The 24,376-nt window shown below is 38.6% G+C and overlaps 3 protein-coding genes and 1 non-coding gene across 4 annotated transcripts; 3 read left to right on the top strand and 1 right to left on the bottom strand.

Moving 5' to 3' along the window:
- Nucleotides 1–1,629: 1,629 nt before the first annotated feature.
- Nucleotides 1,630–6,735, bottom strand: LOC116736171 (galectin-1-like). The gene is made up of 5 exons (XM_032588483.1): nt 6,566–6,735; nt 4,043–4,116; nt 2,374–2,453; nt 2,042–2,213; nt 1,630–1,819 (listed from the first exon to the last, which is right to left on the bottom strand). The coding sequence occupies exons 2-5, from the start codon at nt 4,049–4,051 to the stop codon at nt 1,658–1,660; spliced, it is 423 nt and encodes a 140-aa protein (XP_032444374.1). The 5' UTR covers nt 4,052–4,116; nt 6,566–6,735; the 3' UTR covers nt 1,630–1,657.
- pick1 (protein interacting with prkca 1) lies at nt 5,047–12,657 on the top strand. Its single transcript, XM_032588482.1, has 13 exons — nt 5,047–5,214; nt 5,710–5,788; nt 6,071–6,182; nt 6,596–6,724; nt 8,117–8,183; nt 8,266–8,355; nt 8,441–8,494; nt 8,676–8,738; nt 10,135–10,268; nt 10,457–10,549; nt 10,657–10,707; nt 11,282–11,426; nt 11,521–12,657. Exons 2-13 carry the CDS (start codon nt 5,748–5,750, stop codon nt 11,769–11,771), a joined length of 1,230 nt encoding a protein of 409 aa, XP_032444373.1. The 5' UTR covers nt 5,047–5,214; nt 5,710–5,747; the 3' UTR covers nt 11,772–12,657.
- A 261-nt stretch (nt 12,658–12,918) lies between these two features.
- trnar-ccu (transfer RNA arginine (anticodon CCU)) lies at nt 12,919–12,991 on the top strand. The gene has a single exon. It is a non-coding gene; the product is annotated as a tRNA-Arg (tRNA).
- A 166-nt stretch (nt 12,992–13,157) lies between these two features.
- Nucleotides 13,158–19,469, top strand: plbd1a (phospholipase B domain containing 1a). Its single transcript, XM_032587511.1, has 11 exons — nt 13,158–13,369; nt 13,778–14,000; nt 14,969–15,052; nt 15,417–15,558; nt 16,289–16,429; nt 16,868–17,012; nt 17,085–17,285; nt 17,351–17,491; nt 17,580–17,765; nt 18,546–18,652; nt 18,741–19,469. The coding sequence occupies exons 1-11, from the start codon at nt 13,300–13,302 to the stop codon at nt 18,915–18,917; spliced, it is 1,617 nt and encodes a 538-aa protein (XP_032443402.1). The 5' UTR covers nt 13,158–13,299; the 3' UTR covers nt 18,918–19,469.
- Nucleotides 19,470–24,376: the final 4,907 nt, after the last annotated feature.

Raw genomic sequence — 24,376 nt, 5'->3', positions numbered from 1 at the left:
AGTTAAAACCAAAATACACTGATATTGTCTTTTAAGATAGAAAAGAAAATATTAAATATAATATTAAATATATTAGATAAATAATATATAATTATCCATATTAATTTATATTTATATACTTAAATGAAGGTTTTCCCATAAGCATATTTAGCCAATATAACCGAACTGGAGTAAGTACCTCCATATTTAAACCTTATCAGCGCAACGGTTCTCTAACGGCTAACGGCTGGCTAAGCTAATCGGCTAGTCACAACTCTTATAACATACTGTGATAAAACCGCACGTTAGAACACGTAAATATTTGATACAAAGTAAATCTCGGTTTTATACTACTAGTGTGGTTTTTCACTGGGTACTAACCTGAACTACAGGTAAGTAGAGATGAGAGAGGACCACCGAATGGCGTAGCTTCTGGAATCTCGGTGGCTATGAAGGAGCTTCAGAAGAAGACAGAGAAATCCGCTGCGCCATGTCGCCCCCTGCTGGTTGGGTTACGGTGCACTATTCTTGCAATGCATCCATTCCTTCATCCATCCATTTTCTAACACCCTTTGTCCCTAGTGGGGTCGGGAGGGAGGGTTGCTGGTGTCTATCTCCTGCTAACGTTCCGGGCGAGAGGCGGGGGTCACCCTGGACAGGTCGCCAGTCTGTCGCAGGGCAACACAGAGACAGACAACCAGAATTTAGAGAGACCAGAGTACCCGGGGAGAGCAGGGAGAATTGAACCCAGGACCTTCTTGCTGCAAAGCAACAGTGCTACCAACTGTGCAGCCCTTGCAATGCATTAGGATGTGAAACAAATATTGTGCCTGTCACATTAACATTATTTATTCTCTGTTTTCACACGACTTCTGGACAATTTGGTTTGCAAATCACTCAATTCAGTGATGCTCCAGTTCCTCGCCTGCTGACAATGTAACACATCTTAGAAACATCTTTGACGTGAACATTCAGTCTTTAATTGAGTCACTGAAATTAATTAACTTTTATTTTTCATTAACTTTGAGTTTTAGTATTGACATGTACTTGTAGAACACCGAGGAAAACCAGGATTCACTAGACCAACAGAACGGCGTGCCCTTGCAGTCCTCATTTTATTTTGCAGTGGCAGAACAGACCATACTTACATGGCTTATTGGAGGTTTAGGTGACCAAATCACTTCAGTAGATCTACAAGACGTATCAGGACCTCATTTCTTTCACAAGCTCCCTGAAGCTGTTCATTTAACAACGCTTTGATCAGGCCTCGAGCCGATAGCTGGAGGCCTGATCAGAACATCCTCACCTTACAGTTATTTCTTCCTCTTTAACCGATCAAAACGCCCATTAAATATACAGTATTCACACAGTAAAATGTAATTATAGTTTGTTTTAAATTACAAATAACTCCAACATAGCTGACACATCTTTGATTCTCCTTTGTGTCTTTGATTTGCTTTGGGAGAGAGAGTCAAAAACCCATTCATAGACTGTTTGAGTTTGTTTTACAGGTTGTAAAAAACAATTCCCAATTTTATGTTTATATCCTAACTTTTTAGTTATCTCAAACCAAAAGGTATTAAATCTGAACACAATACACAACAGGGCACTTCAAAATTCACGTGCTACTTTGTACAGTAACGACACTGGTTTCACTGGTTTTTTTAATCTTGGTTATTTAAGTCTTCACAGATTTGTAGATCTTGAAGCTCTTGAGTTTGAAATCCCCGGCCACTTGGACGTAGGTGATGACGTCCATGTTTGTACGGTTAGGAAAGTTGAGTTTCTGCCCGTCAGGGAGCTCCACCTCGAACCCTTCACCAGAAAGCTTCAAAAAAATCTAAAACAAAACGCACGTCTGTTACTTTTCAACAAGCAACCAGTCACAGTTGAAATGGTGTACAGGTGTAAATATCACAGAGATGCAAAAAAAGAAAATAAATATTTGTGTGACTATGATGATTACCATTTTATATTGAAAAAATAGGAACCTTCAATCTGTTTGTTCAAGAACAATGAGAACATCTTGAAACCATTTTGTCCTGGATCCAGACTTCCTCACCTTCACATCATTGCCCCTCTGCAGAGGGTTGTGCATTTCCCTCCCTTCACTTCCCCAGGAACCTGCAGTCTTTGAGTTGTACACTAGGACCGCTCCATCTGCATCATCCTGGAAACGGGGGTTAAAGTGCAACGCCAGGTCTTCTGAGCTCACACCGAGGTCAATACGGAACCTGTTTGGATCGTGAATCTGATTTTATTTTTTTGCACTCGTTCCATTTATCAATAAATGTGGAAAAAAATGTAACAAGTTGTTACTGCATCATCTGTGCTTTTCATTCAGGATTACATAAAAATCCAGGATTAAATACAAATTTGATGTGCTTGTCTTACTTCTCAGCGTCGTGCAGAATTTCCCCCTTTAGTTTTAACTTGTCTCCAGGTCTTAAGGTCACATTCTTCAGTTCCAGTTGCTGAGGAAAGGAGTTTTGAGTTCAAACCACATCACCACAACAGAAACTTATGTAGATTCATTTAAAAGCAAAAGTTTGTTTCTGTTAATTCTGATCATTATTGCATAGGACTAATAAAAACCAAGCACTTAATTTCTCAAAAATACATTACATAAGACCAATAAAAAAGGAATTTTATCAAGTCCAAAGTCAATGCGGTCTTCTACCAGGATATTTTCTGGCACTTCTTTCTTCTCTAAAGGCTGTATGGAAATGCTGATTTCATTTTCTAGCTCAGTGGTTCCCAAAGTGTGGGGCGAGGGGCAGGGGGGCGCAGTGCCATTGCAGGAAGCGGTATGGATGAATGAAAAAAAGCAAAAAACAGTTACACAAAAATGTTTCACTGTAAAGATGGTTTGTAATTTGTTTTGTTGCAACCTGAAGTGTGAAATAAAATTCAATGGAGTTTGAAAACAAAATATGTGTATAGGTTTATGTCTGGTTGAAAGATGTGTGTGCCCAGTTGATTTTTCTTTTTCTTTTTTTGGGTGGGATTTTATTGTAATCCACAGGGGGGCCAGAAGAAAATCTTTGGGAACCACTGTTCTAGCTGGACTTGGTACCTGAACATGCTGCCAAAGCTACCAATATTAATGATCATAATATCACTAATATTGAGAATCACACTAGTCTGACTTAAACCCTATAAAGAGTACATGGAGTATTGTGAAGAGGAAGCTCAGAGACACCAAAGCTAACAATAGCTGGTTTCCATTGACCATATAATTGTGCAAATTGAAATTACAAAAAATAAATTTGCTTAATGGAGGACAGGCAATTTTGAAAAAGACTTTTTTTTAAAAAAACAAAGTTTTTTGCTAAAAAGGTTTTACACTGCTAGGTTTCTAAATTAGCATAGTTTGCAAAATTACAATGGAAACACCTTTTTCAGCATTACACCAGTTAAGTGATCAGCAAACGGATGTGTGTGTCTACTGGTGGAAAAGACGAAGAAGACGACAGGAAGTGGTAGCACGAGGATGGCGCAGCATGTTTTTTAAATTACTGATTGTGTCAACAAAGTTATTCACTTGCAATCTTTCATTTGCATTTCTTAATTAATAATAAAAAAAGCACTGCAATTGTAAAATGTTGTTTATTTGACACTAGTGGAACGAAGTTTTGCACACATTTGCAATGGGAACGCAGATAGTGCAGATGACCTGCAGGTTGCTTTCAAAAGAAACCTGAGCTTCCTCAACACCTCAGTGACCACAGGCTGTTCAGTTCAACTCCCATACTTCTCTCCACTGACACATACAAAAAAAAGCTTAGGCAGGATACTGAGTACATATAGTGCACTGTGTCTTTAATAGACAAAAATGTCTGTATAACCAAATCATTTTTATTGGTCATATGCAGTCTTCTTATTTTTCTTTTAATTAGTAAAATTAACTTTTTTTATATGATATTCCATATTACTAATGTACACAGGCACCCACTTATTTTTTTTAAATGTCCTTGTATTTAAAAAAAATATAAACAATTTGTTTCTCATAGAATGACACAATTAATTTAATGAAATGCAGAAGAAGGATGATTAGTCTTACCATCTTCATTTTGGATCCTACTAAGAGTTATGAAAAGCCAAGAAACGATCTTTATGCACAATGTGTCTTGCTTCCTGTGAGATAGAAGGAGGATAAGAGGTTTGAATGTAATTATTGTATATGTATGACACAAACAGAGTAGCACACAGCAGAAAACATGAACAATATAACTGAATCAGCATCAAGATTACCTCCATCACGACGATCTGTTTATAGCTCTCCTTAATCACAAATACAGAATTTTATTTGTAGATAATATCAGAAAACTATGTTTTTCACATTTCAGGCCTTGCAAACAAAGGGCCTTTAAGATATCTCTAAAGGTGGGATGACCTTTGGTTTTAGTTGATAAAGTCCTATTTTAAAATTACACAGATTAAATAGTGCTGTAAACATTTTATTCAGTTTGTCTCTAAAAAACAACAACAGAATTTTGAATTGAGATTTTTGTGCTTCTTTTCCGATAAAAAAGATAGATAGATATATTTAAAAATGAGACCTCTGTTACATACTGAATAAAAGATGTTACAGGTTAAAAAAAATAAAACGACTGTCTTATTTTAATTTTTGAAGACTTTTTAGCACACTCAATATTTGTTCAGAAGCTGCCTGTGCAACTCTGAAACTGGAATAAAAATAAATATTAATCTTTTTGCGTTAATACTTTTACACTTAAACATTAATACACTAAAGATATCACATGCCTACTAAGATACATTTCTTTCTAAACGTTTTAACTACGTTTCACAGCTAATTATCGACATTATTTATTCATTAATTTCTAGACGGATTGCATTGAACATTTTGGGCTTTATTTTTTGAGTTATCGTCTTTTAAGAGATCCTTTCTTTTTACAAGACTGCGGTTATTTTATTATCATTATTTACTGAGCTCCTTTTCGTCATTTTCAGTAACGCAGTAACGTTCAGGTTGAACTTCTCTGGAAAACTGAGGATTTAATTTGCGGCCGCTAGAGGGCGAGCTTTCCCTGACAACAACTTCCGCTACGTCGATGGAAGTGACGTAATTAAGTAAACAGGAGTTGTCTCTACATTTGTGTTGGTGTTAATGGCAATATAATTGCCAGTAAAAGGCCCATTTCGAAAGAATATTCGGGATAGAGGCGTATTTGGTGACGCCTGTATGAGGAAGCTGCTGAAAACCCGCTAAAGGTAATTTTTTAAAAAGAATGTCTACAAGCTGATAGCATCTCCAATGCACCTGCCTTTAGCCTGAAGCTAAAGCAGCTAGCAGCTAATGAAGCAGCGTTAGGAGGCAATTTTATCTTAACTTCCGTCATTACAGTTAAATATTTATCTTGTGTTTTTCTTTAAGCATTATTTAAAGTCATTGGTTTTAACTACTGAGCCTCGTTGGGTTAAATTTTCTGATGTAGCATGAACTGTGACTCACCATCTGTTACTGCAGCCCAGATAATGTCGCTGCTTTTATAGCATCAGTGTCAACGCCGACTCTGCTTATAATGCCTCTTTTTTGTGCTGTAATTATTCCTTTAAGAAAATGCAGCTTACCTAAAGTAGAGTCAATCCTGGCAGCTTATACTGACAAGACACAGGAAAGCTGTTTGTTGCTTAAATTTGTTTTCATCATGAATCTACTTGGGCACAGATTACTGATAAAGTTGTTTGTTTTGTTGCTTTTACTAGGACTTTCTGTCGTGGGAAAGTTGTGATTCTGTCCTGCGATGTTCACAGACATGGACTATGAGCTGGAGGAGGACAAACTGTGAGTCAAATGTGTTTTGATGATTTATAATCTTAGCCTCGCAAAAGTATTTGGACGTTTTCTGTATTTTGTCTCGTTGGAAAAACACGCTTCAGTGTGTTTTGTTTAAAATTTAAAGGAGCAGGTCTGAGCTCAGAAGAAATAGGAAATCCATGTTGGCCGTTAAAAGCTTGTTCATCTTTAAAATATTAACTAATACGATGAATTAATTTTATCCATTACATTTGATACCAAATGTCCACAAACAGCTAAACCAAATGTGTCATTTATTGATCTGTACAGAGGGATACCGACGGTACCCGGCACTGTGACCCTGAAGAAAGATGCTAACAATCTCATCGGCATCAGCATCGGTGGTGGAGCTCAGTACTGCCCTTGTCTCTATATTGTCCAGGTAGGAACATGAGAGCTGGTAACCATAGCGCCTAGATATGACATCACGTTTACCTCATGGTTCATCTTTTACTAAACAAACGTTTTTGTGGTATAACTTTCTTATACCTATATATATATATATATATATGCTGTAGATCTATATATATATATATATATATATATTCTTGTCTCATCTTAGTGTTTCCAACTATCTAATAATTTGTGATGTCAAGAAAAAGATACTCTGAGTAGATCTAAAATGTGTTAGCAGTTATGTTCAGGTTTTAGTTTTCTTTTTTTTAAAATTACAATTAAAATCAGATACTTTTTTCATAACTTTGAATCTTATTTTCATTCAGTGCAGTTGAAACTGGGCCAGTAAAAGTTGATTTAACCTCTTACCTTTTAAAGCGGTTGGTTTTTGTCTCCCAGGTGTTTGACAACACTCCCGCCGCTCTGGATGGGACGTTGGCAGCGGGCGATGAAATCACCGGAGTGAACGGGAAAACGGTGAAAGGGAAAACAAAGGTGGAGGTGGCCAAGATGATTCAAGCTGTCCAGGTCAGCAGGTTCTGGAAACGGAAAGACGGCTTGGTGTTAATTACAGCTCTTTTTTTTGTTGTTTTCTTCAGCCACATCTCTTTTTTTTTTTTTTTTTTTTACCAAGATTATCTTCTTTATACCAGATGCATGTTATGGTTGCATAAACAATGGATTTACAGTTAGTTTTAGCAATAATAAATGTAATTTCAGCCCAAAAGCAGCGCATGTCACACATTCAGAGAATAGACCTTAGAGACCATTAAGTAAATTCAGCACACTCATTAAAGAGCTCTTCCTGGTTCACATGAGATGATGATGATGATGCTTGTTGAAAATGAAAACACAAGGACTTATGACCTTTGAAAAATGTTAGTAAGACTCTTTGAATTTATTTCACTCATTTATTTATTTAAAGATGAAACCAACTACAATAAAAATATTATCTAATTTCATAGCTAAAAACTCAAAAACAGTAAAAAGCATTGATATTATTGTCCAATTATTAAGTAAAATGGATGTGAATGGACTTAATTCAAAAAACATGGAATTATTTCATAATTAGGTTTTATAAAAACAGATACCTTCAAAGAAATGTCATGCAAATAAAAGAAGACGGTGAGTGAGCCATCAGTATCTGCTACAAAGAGATTTGCATTTGTATGCAGAGGAAAACAACACAAATGTGTAAAATCTTTAAAAAGCTGATGCATCCTGCAAAACTGATATCAGCTGAGAGTTCGAGAAAATGCTACAGAAAGTAAAAAACCAAAGAAGATGCAACTCATAGGACTGATTGGATCTTTTAATTGAGTAATTTATTCTCTCAATGTGAAAAAATGTTTTAATAATGAAAATTTCCATTTTAGTTTATCATTTGCCAACAGTTTAATGTTTTAGATTTAAAATGTCCAAAGGTTTAAAGTTATAACTAAACTAAATAAACATCACTCAGGTTCAGTCTCTTTTATTTTTTATCTTTAACACGTAGCAATCAAAGTGGCAGAAGATAACTCACTATTTTTGTCCAGCAGCGGTCCAGAGCCCAGCTTTGAATATAACAGAAGAGGAGTTTATCTGGCTTGTTAAGCTTTTTGGAAGAGTTGAGGATAATAGGAAGCATGTGGCAGAACGTCAGCGTCGCAGTGTTTGGCCGTGTTGTTTTTGACTTCTTTTGTTTCACACAGAAACATTCCCTGACTTCCTGCGTTCTGGGATAAAGACGGGCTGCAGTGTGGGAATTAAAGGATTAGCCTGTGCTGGCGTTAGCTTTTCAGGGCCCTTGATGCCCTTTAACGTCTCCATTTTGCCTCTGATGCTGAAACAAATTAATTGTCTTCTGTTTTCTATAAGTGATAGATTCTCAGTTGTTTTAAGCACAAACTGAAGGTTTAAATCGATTTGTGTTCGCAGGGAGAGGCGGTGATCCACTACAACAAGCTGCAGGCCGACCCAAAACAAGGGAAATCTTTAGATATCGGTCTGTGCTTCCTTCATTTACCAAACTGACGTTGCTGCTGATGTGAGCGCATCTCTCTGAATCTTAATTTATGACGTTTCAGTGTTGAAAAAAGTCAAACATCGCCTGGTGGAGAACATGAGCTCAGGAACCGCAGACGCTCTTGGACTCAGCAGAGCTATTCTATGCAACGGTAAGATTTATATTATTCCAATACATTTTTACCGCTGCCTGATTTCTGTGGACGGGTCGTGTGATAAACACGCTTGTCTTTGTAGACGGCCTGGTGAAAAGACTGGAAGAGCTGGAGAAAACAGCTGAGCTTTACAAAGGTAAAGACACCAAATCAAAACTAACGGGAGCGAAAAGAACTAGTTGGCTAGTTTAGTCTAAATTCACATAAAGCATTAAAAAATATACATTTCTCTAATCAAATTCGAACATAATAAAATCTAAACAGTGACACAGAGTGTTTGATCAGGTCAGGATCTCATTGTCTTTTTTTTCTTTCAGGACTGATGGAGCACACGAAGAGGCTGCTCAGAGCTTTCTTTGAACTGTCTCAAACTCACAGAGGTCTGGCGCTGCAGCATTTAGACACAAATAATTTGATGGTATAATAATAACAAAAGCTAAAATTTTGTTAGAACCTACTTTGCGTAGGTTTCGATTGCATTTTGTGTCTTATATACAATTTTAAACAGATTATAGACCGAATTATATTAGCTATACAATGTGTTTGCTTTTTTACACCCTTTTTATACTTTTTTACAATCTAAATCCATTGATTGGTTGGTGTGCCGTCCTCACAACATGTAACTAGAGAGCTTTCAGTATCACATTGTAGCGCTGTTAGATTAATACTTTAGTTTCACATTTCCTCTTGAAATTGTGTTTTATTTTTCTATTGTAGTTTCTCAACTCTACCTCAAAAAAGATTTTTTCTATTTGCTCTAAAATTACGATTTTTTCCCCACTTTATTTTGGAAAAAATAGCACAAATCATGTTTACGTTATTAACATATTTTTGTAGATGCTTTCAAACTTTGTCCAAATTCTGTCCGAATAAAAAATTAAAGGAGAAAACGCCACAAAAACACCTAAAGGTCAGAAGTTTGGTAACAATATATATTATATGGACTTTATGTATTTAATTGGGATTAACCAAAATATGCAGCATCACACACATCTAGTCTCCACACAAACCTTCTTTTCTTAACTCAAAATTCTTTATACATTGATTTTTTGTTTGCTTGTTTGTATTTGAAATACAACAGCAAGAAAAATGGATTATGTGCAAATCCACTCAACTTAACTCTGCTTCCACTGCTCTACATTTTTATCAACCGTAGAAAAAAAACAATCAACACCTCATGCCTAAGTGTCCAAACACACAAATACTCACAAAGGTGAAGGTTTCCTAAGGTACAAAGCAAGTGAAGGACATCCAGAGTGTTGGAGTCGTTTACTTTCTCCTAACTGCCTAAATTCTTGTTGACAAGGTTACTGGAGAGGAATGGACCAAAGATAGTTTGCTGCTTAGAGCGCACACTCGGTCATGTTTCTGGGAATCCAGTATCGTTTGTCACATTAAATTTCAAAACCAAACAATTTCAAACATTCTTAGCATGAACTTAGTCCTACAGTTATCTAACCGTGAACTTGTTTACCAACTTTATTAATGTAAACAACTTTATTTTGTAAACTAATTAACAGAATTTGACCAAATGACATCACAGTTAGCATCATATCAGATGCACCTTCATTAGTTGAGTATTAATACCGATGTATATTGTTTATATGCTGGCTTTAACGCAGCTACAGCCGGCATATAAATATGCACAAATATGCATATAAAAAAGTGAGCAAAGAATGTTGGTGTCTGGATCTTGTTATTTATGTATATACATTTTTTCATATGGGAAAGCTTCGCAGTTATCGTCTTCATGTGACATGTTGATGACCTTGTCAGGGTTTGGAGACGTGTTTTCTATCATCGGTGTCAGAGAGCCGCAGGCCGCAGCCAGCGAGGCTTTCGTCAAGTTCGCCGACGCTCACAGAAACATCGAGAAATATGGAATCGAGCTGCTAAAGACCATCAAGCCTGTAAGTGCACAATGCATGTTTTGAGTATAATCTGCAGCACCGAAGACACAAAAAGCTAATTATTTAGATTTTTATTCCTTTCTTAAGTGCATTTAAACATTAATTGTAACCTATCTTACAATTATTTACTCGTCCTGCTTCTATTAACCCTTGTAGCATTAAATCAACTTGCTGTTACTGACTTTCAGATGCTCCATGACCTGAACACATACCTGCACAAGGCCATTCCAGACACCAAGCTCACCATCCGCAAGTATCTGGACGTAAAGTTTGAATATCTGGTGAGGAAACGGCTCCGGGTTTCTCTGCACAACTCATCATCATCATCATCAGTACTAGATCTGCTGGATGAGTTTGCTGTATTATATAAACGTCTGATGTTTTCCAGTCATACTGCCTGAAGGTGAAGGAAATGGATGATGAAGAATACAGCAGCATTGTGAGTACTTGTGGGGTTTTTAGTGCTTTTTACGCTCATGTTGGTTGTTAGTTTATTAGTCACATTATCTGCTGAACTTTGTATTTGAAAATGAAACTTAGAAATGACTTTTACTTTATGATACATGTTTCCAGTGTAAACAGAAATCCTGTGTTTTCTGCCTTTGCGCTGTATTTCAATGGCTTCCTCTGTTCTTTACTTTATCACACATATATGTTTCAGATCAATATAGGTTTCAGGTCTGGTCAAAGTCCAGACCCAAATCAGATTGAGTTGCAGTGGCAAGACCTTAAACAGTCACCAGTGTGACTAACACTAACGATCCAGCAAAGAGAAGTGAGTCCAGGATTCCTCCACAGACCAGTGACCACAAACACTTAATGGGAGTTGTTTACTATCAGAGAGCCGTAACTCCATTAATTTCTGACATTTGTCACGTTGGTTTGGGTTTTTTCCCTTAACAGATTGGTGAACATTTTTTAAAAGCAGTTTGTTAGGAATTTAAGGATTTACGTATGACATTAAACCGAACAAAACTTTCTATTCGATCTGTTTTTATTTTTTAATCCGACAGGCCATGGGAGAACCTCTGTATCGTGTGAGCACCGGGAACTACGAGTACCGTTTGGTTCTGCGGTGTCGGCAGGAAGCTCGGGCCCGCTTCGCCAAGATGAGGAAGGACGTTCTGGAGAAGATCGAGTTGCTGGATCAGAAACACGGTTTGTCCTCCCTCAGCTGCTTCCTGTTAGCCAATTATTGCTTTCCTGAGAAGAGAGACGGCGACACGGATTCGACTTTTCTCTCTCTTCGCAGTCCAGGACATCGTGTTCCAGCTGCAGCGCTTCGTCTCGGGCATGTCCCATTACTACGACGACTGCTACGCCGTCCTGAAGGAGGCGGACGTGTTCCCCATCGAAGTGGACCTGTCCCGCACCATGATCAACTACAGCAGCCAGTCGCTGTCCTACACAGACGAAGACGAGGAGGACGGGGGCGGCGGAGGGGAAGAGGGAGGGAGCACGCAGGCAGAGAACGGCACCGAGAAGCTGATTGATGATGAATGAGTGAATGAGAGTGTGTGTGTGTGTTTAACATGAGCACTCTAACGTGTTAAACAGCAGCGAAAACATTTGATGCTGTTGAAACAAAGCTGAACATGACTCTGTTCTCATTTTACTGTTTTATCGTTTATTTAAACTCATTTTCTTGCTTTTTTGATATTCCATTTTCTCACCGACACAACTCCCCAACAGTGGGTGATTTTATTTTAGCACTTTGTGAGAGGCGTGTTTACTACGTCAGAGTGGGATCTTGAAGCTTGAGGTGTGCCTTTTTTTTTTTTTTATACCATCTCTCTTGGAGTCTATTGGGTTTCTGGTGTTTGTCAGTCTGTATGAAACTGAATTTTTTAACTTTATTGTCTATATTACTTGCTCCACTCTGTGCAACTCCATCTTATTCACCTACTTTACTTTTTTTTTCTTACTTTACACTTATCAGCTTAAGAGTCCCATACTTTACAAAATGTCAGAGGTTCAACAAAAAACGTTCCAGCTTCAAAATTTGTTACACCTCTTTTTGCAAACATTAAGCCAGCTTTACCTTGCATTAATTAGATTTTATTATTTTCATCTTCAGTTCTATTGCAAATAACACTATGCTTTTCCATTCCAGCCTTACACTAAAAACGAGAAGGACGGCTGTCTTGCGTTCACATACAACCCCACAGAGCTACTGTGCTGTTAGCACTATATAAAAGAAAGTGTAAACATGGACATTCCAAATAATGCTGTGTATCAGGTCATTACCACTGTATTTATTGTGTTGTTTTGCTCGTGTTTTGTTGTTTAAGACGGTTAATTTAGCTTTTCTAATTCATTTTTGCTTTAATCCTCTTACTAAGGCAATGCCCGAAGATTTGTAAATATAAAATAAAACTATTTGAAATTCTTTGGTTTGTGATGTTTACTTTTAAGGCTTAGTATCTACATCATTCCGTAATCCATTTTTAAAATTTTGGTCGCAGTTGATGACTTTTTCACTGCATTGCGTATAAACCACCATGCAAAAATGTGTATTCACGATTCCTTCGCACTATTTTGATAGCAGAAAATTTAATGCTATATAAGAAATTGAAATATTTTATGACGGTCTGTACGTACTCCAGCTAAATATGTACTAATAGCATCCCAGTGTATATTATGGGTGTATGCCCCAGTGGCCTAATGGATAAGGCACTGGCCTCCTAAGCCAGGGATTGTGGGTTCGAGTCCCATCTGGGGTGGTCATATTTTTTATGTCATTGTGGCTCATCTTCTATTATATTTTACGAATTTTAGTGTCCTTTTCACATTTTCAGAGCGAAGAGATCAATTTTATTCGATTATATGCTCTTTCTTGATTCGTTTCTTTTCCCGGGCTCCCAGCCAATCAGGAAGCGCTCCGCTCCCGTGACTCACGAACTGCCCAGGACTTTCCCTCCGTCATCACAAAGCCTTAATTTCCTCGTTGCTTGCTTCTGCTTCATTTAGTTCATTTGTCTTATTCATGCTGCTCCACACTTAGCCTTTCGCTAAATTTTTCTTTGCAAACATGCCGTTAATAATGAAGCTATGTATCTTTCTTTCACTTCATGTGGTGACGACCTTCGCTGCTGCTGACAGTAAGTAGGACGACGGTGTGGATAATCACTGGTATAAGATCACCTGGCGTTGTTTTTCTGGGATTTAGCCTGCAGACTAGTGGTTTTTTTGAAAGACTAAAACCATGTTTAAATACGTTTAACTGGACTCACTTGCTGTGATTTGGTGTTAATTATAGTTTAGTTAATAAAACTCCCAGTCACATGAATGCGTCTTAAAAGTCACACTTTCCTGGAGATCCGCAGTAAACTACAGATCGTTATTTTTTTGGAATGAAATAAAACTCCAAGTCACAAAAACTGACTTTTTGTTACGCTACAAGCGTAGTTTTAAAAATGAAAGCACCTCATTACACTCAAAGAATCGCTTGAATCTGCGTTTCATAAATCAGTGTATTTATGTTTGATTGTGTCGACCTCTGCCTATAGACATGACGGCCGCCACCGTGTACTGGGACCAAGAGCAAAAGCTTGTGGTGGTAAAGGAAGGAGTGATGGAGGCTGCGGGCGATGCGTACGGATACCTGAACGACACGCTGTCCAGTACAGGCTGGAGCATTCTGGAGATCCGGGCCGGGTACGGGAAGACCCCCCAAACCGACGAGATGACCTTTTTCCTGGCTGGTTACCTGGAGGGATTCCTCTCTGCCCAGTAAGAAGCGCACATTACGCACAACATCACTGGTTAATCTGCGTGTTTAAATTAAAGGTATAACTGAAGACGTACTTATTTTGTCACATTTCAACCTCAAACTTTAAAGTATTTTATTCAGTTTATTACAAATTTCAAATAGTTCATACACCGCAAGCCCAAGTGATTGCCCTGGGATGTCAAGTTTTTACAAAAACCAAATAAATCTCGGTTTTAAAGCTAATATTTACTAGTAGTTGACTCAACCACTACTCATGTTTATCAGTAATCATTACTCGTTCTTATTAGAATTGCTTTTTTTTCATGGAATATTTTGAACATGCAAAGTTTAGTAAACATTTCGCTACGCTTTATGTGAACGTAGCTTGATTTGTTTGTTGAGGAGGAAGGGAATGAACGTAATCTTTAAAAAAAACAATCTGAACATGCATTTATGTTTCTCCACCTCTACTCTCATACCCAAAATAACTAATATAGTGCAACTTTAAAAGTATTTTAAAACCTTTAAAAGTAATCTAATTAGGAAACAGAGGCTATCTGTGTGTAATTAAATCTTCTGTTCTTTATAAACCATTCCCACTGTCAGACATGGTGGTGACAGCATCATGGTGCTCTTTAAGAAATAACTGAGAAGTTGTTCAGGCCTTAGTTGTTTGTTATAAGACATTAAAGAACAAACACCCTGAAAACATTATCCGTACAATGAAACACGGCGATGGCAGCATTATGCTGTGAGGCAGGGAAGTTGGTCAGAGTTTAAGAGGAAGACAAAAAGGACCTAGATCAAATTCCAGAATGTGCTCGTCACTTTCGTTCCAGTTCTACTTTTTGCTGGTGGCTCAGTGAAGGTTTTGGTTTTGCAAGCTGACAAAATGAAAAGTTCAAAGGTTATGAATCTGGAAGCAGACAGCAGACAGACAGCTGCTGCTGGTACTGACCCCCCCACCCCGCCTTTTCTCTTTCCTGAGGCAGATGATGAACCACTACACCAACATGTACCCGCAGCTGATCACCGAGCCGAAGATCCTGGAGCCGGTGAAGACTTTCATGTCGTGAGTGTTTTCTGTTTCCCCCCCCCGTAAGAAGCGAAAGCCGCAGAACCGTACAGAATCTGACATACGCTGTCATCATCTTTCATATCCTCTTCTCGGTTCATCTCAGGGCTCAGTCATATGATGTTTATTGTATTTCATATCAACAGCTGCACTGTAAACAAAGCAGGTCGATGAATCTGATTGCTTTAACTCTGGAATGTCGCCAATCTGGTGTTTACAGATGGCTGACGGAGGTTCAGAGGGTCGTTTTCCTTTGTTTTTATTCATCGTGTGTCACACTCGGCTCGTTTGTGGACTGTCTTACAGTTTTTGTTCCAGGTGACAGTGGGTAATAAATAACCAGGAAGTGTCGCCCTGGCAGGAAGCAGGACTCGTGGGTCAGAGAGCAGGTGAAGCTGAACAAGAGCTCCGATCCTCTGTGGAGACACGCTGGATTCATCGTGGCCCAGCTGGACGGCCTGCAGGCCGGAGCCGCGGACTGGGCCAAGAAGCAGGGAAAGAAGGTCGATAAGCCGTACACATGAATCACACCTCACCTCACAGACTCGCACTATTAATAAAACGCTTCGCTATGTTCACATTTAGAATGAGGAAGCTCTAGAGAGCTCTCTGTAGAGCTTGAAATTTAAAGGAGCAGCAGAATATTCTACCACGTTGATCCGGGGTTTTACAGGGTTAGTTTGTAGTCTGCGCTGGAAGTCAACTTTTAAACGAACGACAGAAGCTCATTTTTACAGTTGCCTTGCTTTCTTATGCTTTGAGTTTCAACTTTACAATGGAGTATTAGGGCCAAGCTGTGAAAACAAAAACAAGCTGCAAGAATAAAAGTGTAGCATTGTAAGAATAAAGTCGTAGTATTACAAGTATACGGTCATAGTGTTAAAAGAATGACGTTGTAAAAAATAAAGTCAAAATAATATGAGAATAAAGTCAGAATATTTCAAGAATAAAGTCGTAGTATTACCAGAATCGCAGTAAAATATATATATACTGAAATTGGGACTTTTTTCTCATATTATTACAATTGTGTTCTTGTATTATTTCGACTTTATTTTGTAGTATTATTTGTTATTCTTATATTATGACTTTATTCTCTTAATTTTATTCATTTTATTCTTCTAATACTCAGTTGTACATCTCGACGTCAGTCGGCAGAAGAACATTTAGCTTGTGATTAGCGTTCTGTTTGTGTTCGTTCCCTGACCAGCTGCTAATCCGCCGTTCTTCCCACAGCCGCTGTCGCTGTTTGACGTCCAGTTCCTGAACGCGGTGGGGGACCTGCTGGACCTGATCCCGGCCTTGGTGCCCGGCTCCAACTCTCTGCTCAGAGACTTCAAGCTTCCAGGGATGGGTCACTGCTCAGCACTCATCAAGGTCAGACAGCTCACCTGATTCAGGCTGTGCGGCCCCATTCAAGAGAAAGAAAACGCAGCAGAATGTCACACTTCCTTAAAATATCTCCGTAACACATCAGCCAAGTGCCAGCTGACATACAGTCATGCTGAAATAGGAAGTACTGACGTACATGTTTCTGACTGAGATGCACCAATCGGTCAGATCAATCATATCAGCTGCTAAATCAAAATTCTTATCATGATAAGAAATTTATCACAATAAGTGATAAGCGATACGATAAATGCTCATCCCTACAATATCCTGTGCAGACTATCCATGTTCAGTCAGATTTTTTAAATAGTCTGACAGTATAGTATATCATATTACTTAAGTATGAGTTACAGAAACAAGTAAATCTAGAAATATGTTTTCATATCATAACCTTACTTTACCCTTTGACCTCCTTTTCCTCTATAGATGCTTCCAGGCTATGAGGACCTCCTGTTTGCCCATTCCAGCTGGTACACATACGCTGCCACCATGCGCATCTACAAGCACTGGGATTTCTACATCGCCGAGCCGCACACAGCCACTGGGAAACTGTCCTTCAGCAGCTACCCGGGTAACTAAACGCCCTGGACGGTCTTTCTCCGTCTTCTGAATTACAAATCCATCCTTTGTTTGGCCTCTCCAGGTTTCCTGGTGTCTCTGGATGATTTCTACCTCCTGGGCAGCGGCTTGATGATGACCCAGACCACCAACAACGTCTTCAACACCTCCCTGTTTGACCAAATCACTCCCAACAGCCTGCTGTCGTGGCAGAGGGTCAGGCTGTCTCACAGCTTGGCTCACACGGGAGAGGAATGGGCCAAAACGTTCTCCAAGCACAACTCTGGTACTTATACACTCCTTTTAAATGTTTCTTTAAGAACGCAAAGTTAAATGAACTTTTCACTGCAGGCACCTACAACAACCAGTACATGGTGGTGGACAGGAGCAAGGTGAAGCTGGGCCGCAGCATTGATGACGGCGCTCTGACCGTGGTGGAGCAGATCCCCGGCCTGGTGGAGTTCTCCGACCAGACGCAAGCTCTGCGCAGAGGTAACGCATCGCCCGTTCCTGCTTCTGACGCCGCTCGCCTCACCGACCCGTACGGCGCCTCGTTCCCTCTCTCTCTCGCCGCCTGCAGGTCACTGGCCGTCCTACAACATTCCCTTCCACCAGAACATCTACATCCTGAGTGGATACGGGAAGATGTGGTCAAAGTATGGAGAGGAATTCTCCTACGACCTCTGCCCCAGGGCCAAGATCTTCCGCCGCGACCAGGCCAACGTGAAGGACCTGGACTCTCTGAAACGCATCATGAGATACAATGGTGAGTTGCTCTATATATGTGGCATCAGAGACTCTCATTCACAGCCCCGTTTAAATGCCAGGTTGTTATGATGTAACCTGGCATTGCGACGTCTTACTAAAGTACTCAGACCTGGAACCTTTAGCATGATTTATCACATCACAGCCACAAAGGTCAAAGTGTTTTATTGGGATAAAACAGATTATGCAGATTATTCCCTCTTGATACCACAAGATAAAACCTAATTTGTAAAAAGAGTGAGAGTTAATATGAAGGAAAGTATACTTGATTTAAATGACTTATTGACTGAACTACATTTTATTTAGGGGAACTGTAATAAAAGGAGACTGAATATGAATTCACAACACATTCTTTCCTGAGTTTGACCAAACTGGGCCAAATGGAGACTGGAAACGACTCGGAAAGAGTTTCTCTAAAACTGAAGCTCTGGTCTAACAGATTGTCTTTTAGCTCAACTTTTAGATACTAAAAGATACTCAGTAAATTGGTCATATAAATAAAACCAACTTATCAGTGAAAAGTGGTGTAGATAATGAATGTTGGTGTTCTGTAACAGTGTTATTTAGGCTGACTGAGACACTTGGTGCCAAAGGCTGGTGAAAGCAGACAGACAGACATAACAGATGAGCTTCTGTTATGGAGCATTTTCAGCTCAAAAAACTGAAAAACGTATGGCTAAAAATCTTGATAAAATACATAGAAGTTTGTTGTTTTAAAGGGACAAAATGTGTAAAGGTTTCCTGCAAAGGCTCACTAATTTCTACATGTCATTTTATTTAGACTACAAGAAAGATCTGTACTCTGAGGGCAACCCCTGCAAAACCATCTGTTGCCGTAACGACCTGAAATTACAGAGGCCCTCGCCAGGAGGTTGCTATGACACTAAGGTAAGACCAAAACACGACCGCGTGCAGGATTAGTTTTTTTTTTTTTTATTGTTTTGACTTGCTGCTCACCGTTTCGCTTCCCGTCCAGGTGACGGATTTCAACATGGCGGCCGGCTTCGTGGCGGAGGCGGTGAACGGGCCGACGACGCAGGACGGCCTGCCTCCGTTCGTCTGGGACAAGTTCAGCAGCGTCAGCCACCAGGGCCTGCCGCTGTACTACAACTTCACGTTTGTCAGGATGCAGCCTCTTCTCTTTGAGCCATGAGCTGCGTGTGTGTGTGTGCGCGTGCGCGGGTGTGTGTGTTGAGAGACAAAGAAGGCCGTCTTCCCTGATGATTTTTGTGAGATGAATCCTCAGAGCTCCAGGTACAACCTGTTGCTGATTTCTGACAAAACTTCTCTCTGCTTGACCAAAGATGGTTAAACTTCCTAAAAAGCTTCAAAATAAGATTCTCTCTCACTTTTACACTCAGGTTGAATTGAATGATTCACTATTACAGGAGTGTGTTTCCTTTAGTGTCTTGAACACTGATAGCGACTTTATTGATTTAATCAAAGTGCCAAATCAATGCCCTGTTACTTTTTAAACACTTGAATCTCCTCATGCATGCAGAACACTATCTTCATAATCAATCAAACTGTGCAATAGGTGCTGATTTTCTCTGCTGACGTGATTTATTCACTGTAAGTCTTGTGCTATGCCAAAGAAGCAACATCTCAGGTTTGTGTTTTTCTCCTAGCCTGTATGTTTTTGCTGCTAAATGTTTATCATTAACACTTAATGGATCCTGCTTTTTAATAAACTTTTAAATTTTTACCATGTTGTCTTGTTTTGATGTTTGACTAAACCATCCATCCATCCTTGGTTTTTACCTTCCTGTCCTTGCTGGGTCACCAGGGTGGGGGCTTGGTACCTATTACCACGGCAACAAAGAGACACACACACACCACACACACTCATACATGAAGCCGATTCTAAAGAAACTAATCAATCTTACAGTGTTTGCTAAAGTTTTATAAGTCTTAAATTGAAACAAACTGATTTATATATTTTTTTTACCTGATTTTGTCGTTTTGTAATTATATTATTTTCATTTTGATCTTAATATCAAAATTTTCTCATAACTTTGTATTTTGGTTCATCTCATGATATAATTTTCAAATATTAAATGATTATTTTTATCAGAACTGTAGCTTTTTGTCCCCCAACTACTTTTTTTTTTACTCTTAAATCATTTTTACTTTTTTTTAAATAAAAATATGTTGGAGTAGCACTATTGTTACTTGATTACAATTTTTGGCATGTTCAGGTTTCACCAGGCCTGTTTGCATTAAGCAAAAAATCAATTAATCGCATGATAAATTATAACAAGCTGAATTTCAATTTGCATGATTTATCATTTTTCTCTTTTCTCTGTCTCTTTCTACGATAAACTGGATGACAAAAGTTTTAAATCTCCTAAGTTGATCTCAGTTAGCCCCTTTTCTTGAAGGAAAATGAGTTTACAGAGACTTCATAATTGATTTTATTTGTTGTTTGTGTTGTTTTGTTTATTTATTTTGGATATTTAAAATGTCTCCCCGTACCATTACAATTTAAAGTTTATTGATGTTTGTAAATGTGTTCTCTTTTTTTTGGCCTTTTATTACAACATTACCATTATATTTCTTGAAAATGATCTCAAAACAACAATATCATCGTTTATCGCAATAACATCTGGGACAATTTATCATCCAGCATCGTGACAGATCTACGTCTCACTAATAGTAGCAAACCAAACTTCAAACCAACAGACAATTCACTAAACAATTTATTTGCCTTCATCAATAATACATATAAATATGCTTATTTAATATTTTTGCCAAATATGCAAATACTTAAAAAAATAAAAGATGTTATAATCTCATTTGGCGAACTATTCCAATGACTCGTCACTAGAGAAGGCAGCGTTATTACAAGCAGTCAATTTGGGACGCAATTAACTGTAATTAGCCTTAAATATATGAATAAAAAAACACACGTTGACCTCAGTTCTCACTTTTCTATCTAACTCACAGGGGAAACCTTCGTGTATATTTAACAACACGCTGTCTCTCTGCCCTCCAGGGACACATGAAGTGATTCACTCTTTCCCATCAAACGGGGGAACTGAAACCCGGTGCTTCCTACATTCATTTCACTAATCCTCCCATCACCTCTCCCCTCTGCACATTTCTTTTTATAAACTCTTTTTGTCTTTTTCCAAACACAATTTCACCCGAGGAGAGAGCAGCAGCTCTCTGCAGCCATGGCCAAGAAGGACTGCCCCGAGGGGAAGACGTGGGACAATCTCCTCTGGACCTGCATCAAGATGAGGGCGACACCGACCCGTAAGCTTCACCCCCCAACAGGTGAGTGACACCAGACCCCGACTTGAGTTGACGGCAGCCCACCTTCCTCTTAAAGGTGGGGAGAGTTAAATTCACTGTTTTCTCCCGTCCTGAACCCGCTCACAACAAAAGCCAGCCCCGCCAAGTCGACCGGTCCGCCGAACGCGTTGCTTCTGGGTCAGACTCTGTGGATCTGCGTGATTCTGGTGACTCTGGGCGCCATCTTGGCTCTGACCATTTGGTTCATCACATTCAGACGGCAGACCAAAGCCCGCAAAAACGATGGTAAGCTCAAATGTTACAGCAGTTTTATTTCATTTGTTAACAGACAACTGTTGTTTTCACATAATGAACTGAAAAATAATTTTTTTAAAAAGTAGAATATGTAGAAGTAAATTCTCAGAAATGACGTCTGCCAACAAAGTTGTCAACAGGAAGATATTTTTAATGAAATATACATATTCTTACTTTAGTAAGATATTCTATACAAGACATTTTAGTAAGCAGCATAGTTTTTTTAAATGATTTTCTCAGTGAGGCGGGGAGGGGGACCTCTGAGAGTCTTCCTGAGGAAACAAGATGGCGGCAGGCAGGTGATGAAGTGTGACGCTCATCACAGTAGAAACTCCACCGTTTCTATTCTCTCCTCCTCGGGCGTCTCTTGGGTCGTCACTGCTGCGTTACCGTCTATTCTGGTTTCAGCACGCATCTCTTGGTGGGGCAGTGGGGCAAATAAAAACTGCCTCCTGCCCCCCCAGCTAAACAAGAGACGGCCTGCTTTTCCACAAACTGTAAAGACACAAAATCTTAGCAAGTATTACTCAAGTTTCTAGCACAAATGTTCCACACTCAAAATGAGACAAAACTAACTTACAAGCAGAGCTGAGTGGTAATTTCTCCATGAGGGTGTAAGAAAATCTTCTTTTGCAGAAGATAACCAAAATAAAAACACAAACGAATAAAAACTAATAGTGCATCAACATAGGAGGGAAAACTATATATATAAAAAGAAATGTATTCATTAATTTAATGTTTTTTTATTAGTATGTGAGCATTTAATTTTTGGTGAAAATGAAACTGGTGAAACTGGAACAACTACTGCTATTGATTAGTTCAACTTATCAGGTTGATAAGTAAAATAACTCCTCTAGTGTTTCTATACATTTATTTAAAAAAAAAAATTAGAATTACTCTGCCATGTTTTTTTTTTATTTTTTTTTTTACCTTAAATTAAATAATTATCTTTGTAATTATTTTCAATCATATTCAATAAATTTGAATATTACTTTAAATTTGAATATTACTTTAAAAGGGCTGCACAGTTGGTAGAGCTGTTGCCTTGCAGCAAGAAGGTCCTGGGTTCGATTCCCGGCCCGGGGTCTTTCTGCACAGAGTATCCATGTTCTCCCTGTGCATGGTGGGTTCTCTCTGGGTACACCGGCTTCCCCACAGTGTTAGGTTAATTGGTATAGTAACTACATTTAATTTAGTAACTTTATTTGTAAAAATACATAACTTCAGGAGTATCTTTACTATGCTGTACTATTTACTTTTACTTGGGTAATTTTATTACGAAGTATTGCTACTTTAACTGGAGTAAATGTTCTGGATTGTCTCCCCATTTTGAGTAACTGAGTGAAGTACAAACTTATTTTAACCAAAATTTAACCAGACACAGAAACTCTCTGCAGTTTTTGTTAAGTTCTATGTTGAAAGAAATTTATTTGGAAATATATTTCTTTTGCCTGATTTTGTTATTTTTCTAAAACGTTATTTATATAAATTCTTTTCATTTTGGTCTCTAAAATATAAAACATTTTATTTATATTTTTGTCTTCCTGATGAGGTCATTTTTAAATATTAAATGATTGACGTTTGATCTAGTTGCCTTTTTACCAAGATACCTTTTTACTCTTCTGTAATTTTTTGGATGACTACTTTTACTAGAGTAAAATATGTTGAGCTGCTCCACCCAACTCTGCTTACAAATAATTTTTTCAGAAAGACATATCAGCCTGTTTTAAGTCAATAACTTTATATTGCTGAAAAAGGTATTGTACCACTATTATTTCACTTATATCATGGAAATAATGTCTTATTATAAGTGAAATAATCTGTCAGTGGAACTAGTAAGTTTTTAATCAATATTAAGGAATTATTGCTTTAAAACAAGCTCCTATATCTTGCTGAAAAGTTACTTTTAAGTTATTTTTGTCTTATTTAAAGTTTGCTGAGACATTTGCAGTAGGAAGTAGACCAAAAATACTTGGTAAGGTTTTCAGTGTAGTGCAAAGAACAAAGTAAAGAGGGACCATCCAGCCTGCAGACAGTCCGTTGAAATCTGCATATCCTTGCTGACGAAAGCAGCTGGCAGCATCTCCCATGTGAGCAGAGAGCAGCAGCTGCAGCAGCCCCCAGAGGCCCAAACCCGCCATCAAGGTTTTGTGCTTCGTGTTATAAATATGGCAATAAGATTTGCGGGCTTAACTCAATAATCTGGAAACAACTTAAAAGTGGGCCGAGGAGGCTGCAGTCACGACAGTTTCGTTTTGTTCCCGCTGAATAGGTTTCCCACTTGTTCCTCTGCGCACGAGAAAAACGGGAATGCAGATAAAGGCGTTGCCTCGTTTAGCTGCCGTGAAACGCGGCATTGTTCAGATGATCGGCCGAGGCAAGGGAGAGTTTATTGGGGATTTATTTAAAAGTTAAAAGTCTTGATCGCAAATAAAAATCAGAAATATTTGGTTTGCAATTTTTATTTAAACCTCTTCTTTTTAGGGAATACAGAGAGTACTGATGAGAGTCCAGCATCAGTTGTATTCATTCCTCCTATTTGTATACATCATTGTCTAATACAGTTTAAAAGTAGAAAAGTACTGCAGAACCTGGTCATTGAATATGTTAACAGATTGTTATTCAGAGTAGTGTGATGCTACTGTTGCTAATGATATAAGCTTCATATCAGACCTCAGTGTGTCCATCTGGATATTTTGGTTTTATAAATCACAGCTGGTTTTTGTTGTTGGCCTTTTTGAACGTTCATATGACCAACCACTGGTTGGCGTGTAACGTTAGTGTTGTCTTGTATCTGTCTGTTATTTTTGTGTTAGTGGAAAATCTGAAAATAAAGTGTTAAAGACAAAATAAACCCGCCAAACTTAGAATAACACGGCTGCCCACGTAGCCTTGACAGGCCGTACGAGGACAGCCTTCATCTGAGAAGCAGCCAAGATGGCTGCGGTATTTCTGGAGGAGTATGTTGCCGTGACAACAGCGCAAACCTCGACACAGAAAAAGTTTAGTAGCAGGTACCTCGTCATATGAGTCAACAATTTAGCTTTTTGGACGGTTTCA

The sequence above is a fragment of the Xiphophorus hellerii genome, chromosome 16 (genome assembly GCF_003331165.1).
Source record: "Xiphophorus hellerii strain 12219 chromosome 16, Xiphophorus_hellerii-4.1, whole genome shotgun sequence".
Taxonomy (NCBI): domain Eukaryota; kingdom Metazoa; phylum Chordata; class Actinopteri; order Cyprinodontiformes; family Poeciliidae; genus Xiphophorus; species Xiphophorus hellerii.
Note: the sequence above shows the minus strand (reverse complement) of the source record. Positions and strands in the feature narration are given on the sequence as shown.

What these genes read in the sequence shown, in the direction of transcription:
- LOC116736171 (XM_032588483.1), bottom strand. An exon ending in ATTCTGCACGACGCTGAGAA is followed by an intron (nt 2,214 to 2,373) that starts GTAAGACAAGCA and finishes CGATCCAAACAG; the next exon opens with GTTCCGTATTGACCTCGGTG. An exon ending in AGAGGGGCAATGATGTGAAG is followed by an intron (nt 1,820 to 2,041) that starts GTGAGGAAGTCT and finishes GTTTTGTTTTAG; the next exon opens with ATTTTTTTGAAGCTTTCTGG.
- pick1 (XM_032588482.1), top strand. Translation starts at nt 5,748, where the DNA reads ATGTTCACAGACATGGACTATGAGCTGGAGGAGGACAAACT. An exon ending in AACAGCTGAGCTTTACAAAG is followed by an intron (nt 8,495 to 8,675) that starts GTAAAGACACCA and finishes TTTTTCTTTCAG; the next exon opens with GACTGATGGAGCACACGAAG. An exon ending in ATGAAGAATACAGCAGCATT is followed by an intron (nt 10,708 to 11,281) that starts GTGAGTACTTGT and finishes TTAATCCGACAG; the next exon opens with GCCATGGGAGAACCTCTGTA.
- plbd1a (XM_032587511.1), top strand. Translation starts at nt 13,300, where the DNA reads ATGCCGTTAATAATGAAGCTATGTATCTTTCTTTCACTTCATGTGGTG. An exon ending in CCGGTGAAGACTTTCATGTC is followed by an intron (nt 15,053 to 15,416) that starts GTGAGTGTTTTC and finishes TCGCCCTGGCAG; the next exon opens with GAAGCAGGACTCGTGGGTCA. An exon ending in ACTGCTCAGCACTCATCAAG is followed by an intron (nt 16,430 to 16,867) that starts GTCAGACAGCTC and finishes TTTCCTCTATAG; the next exon opens with ATGCTTCCAGGCTATGAGGA.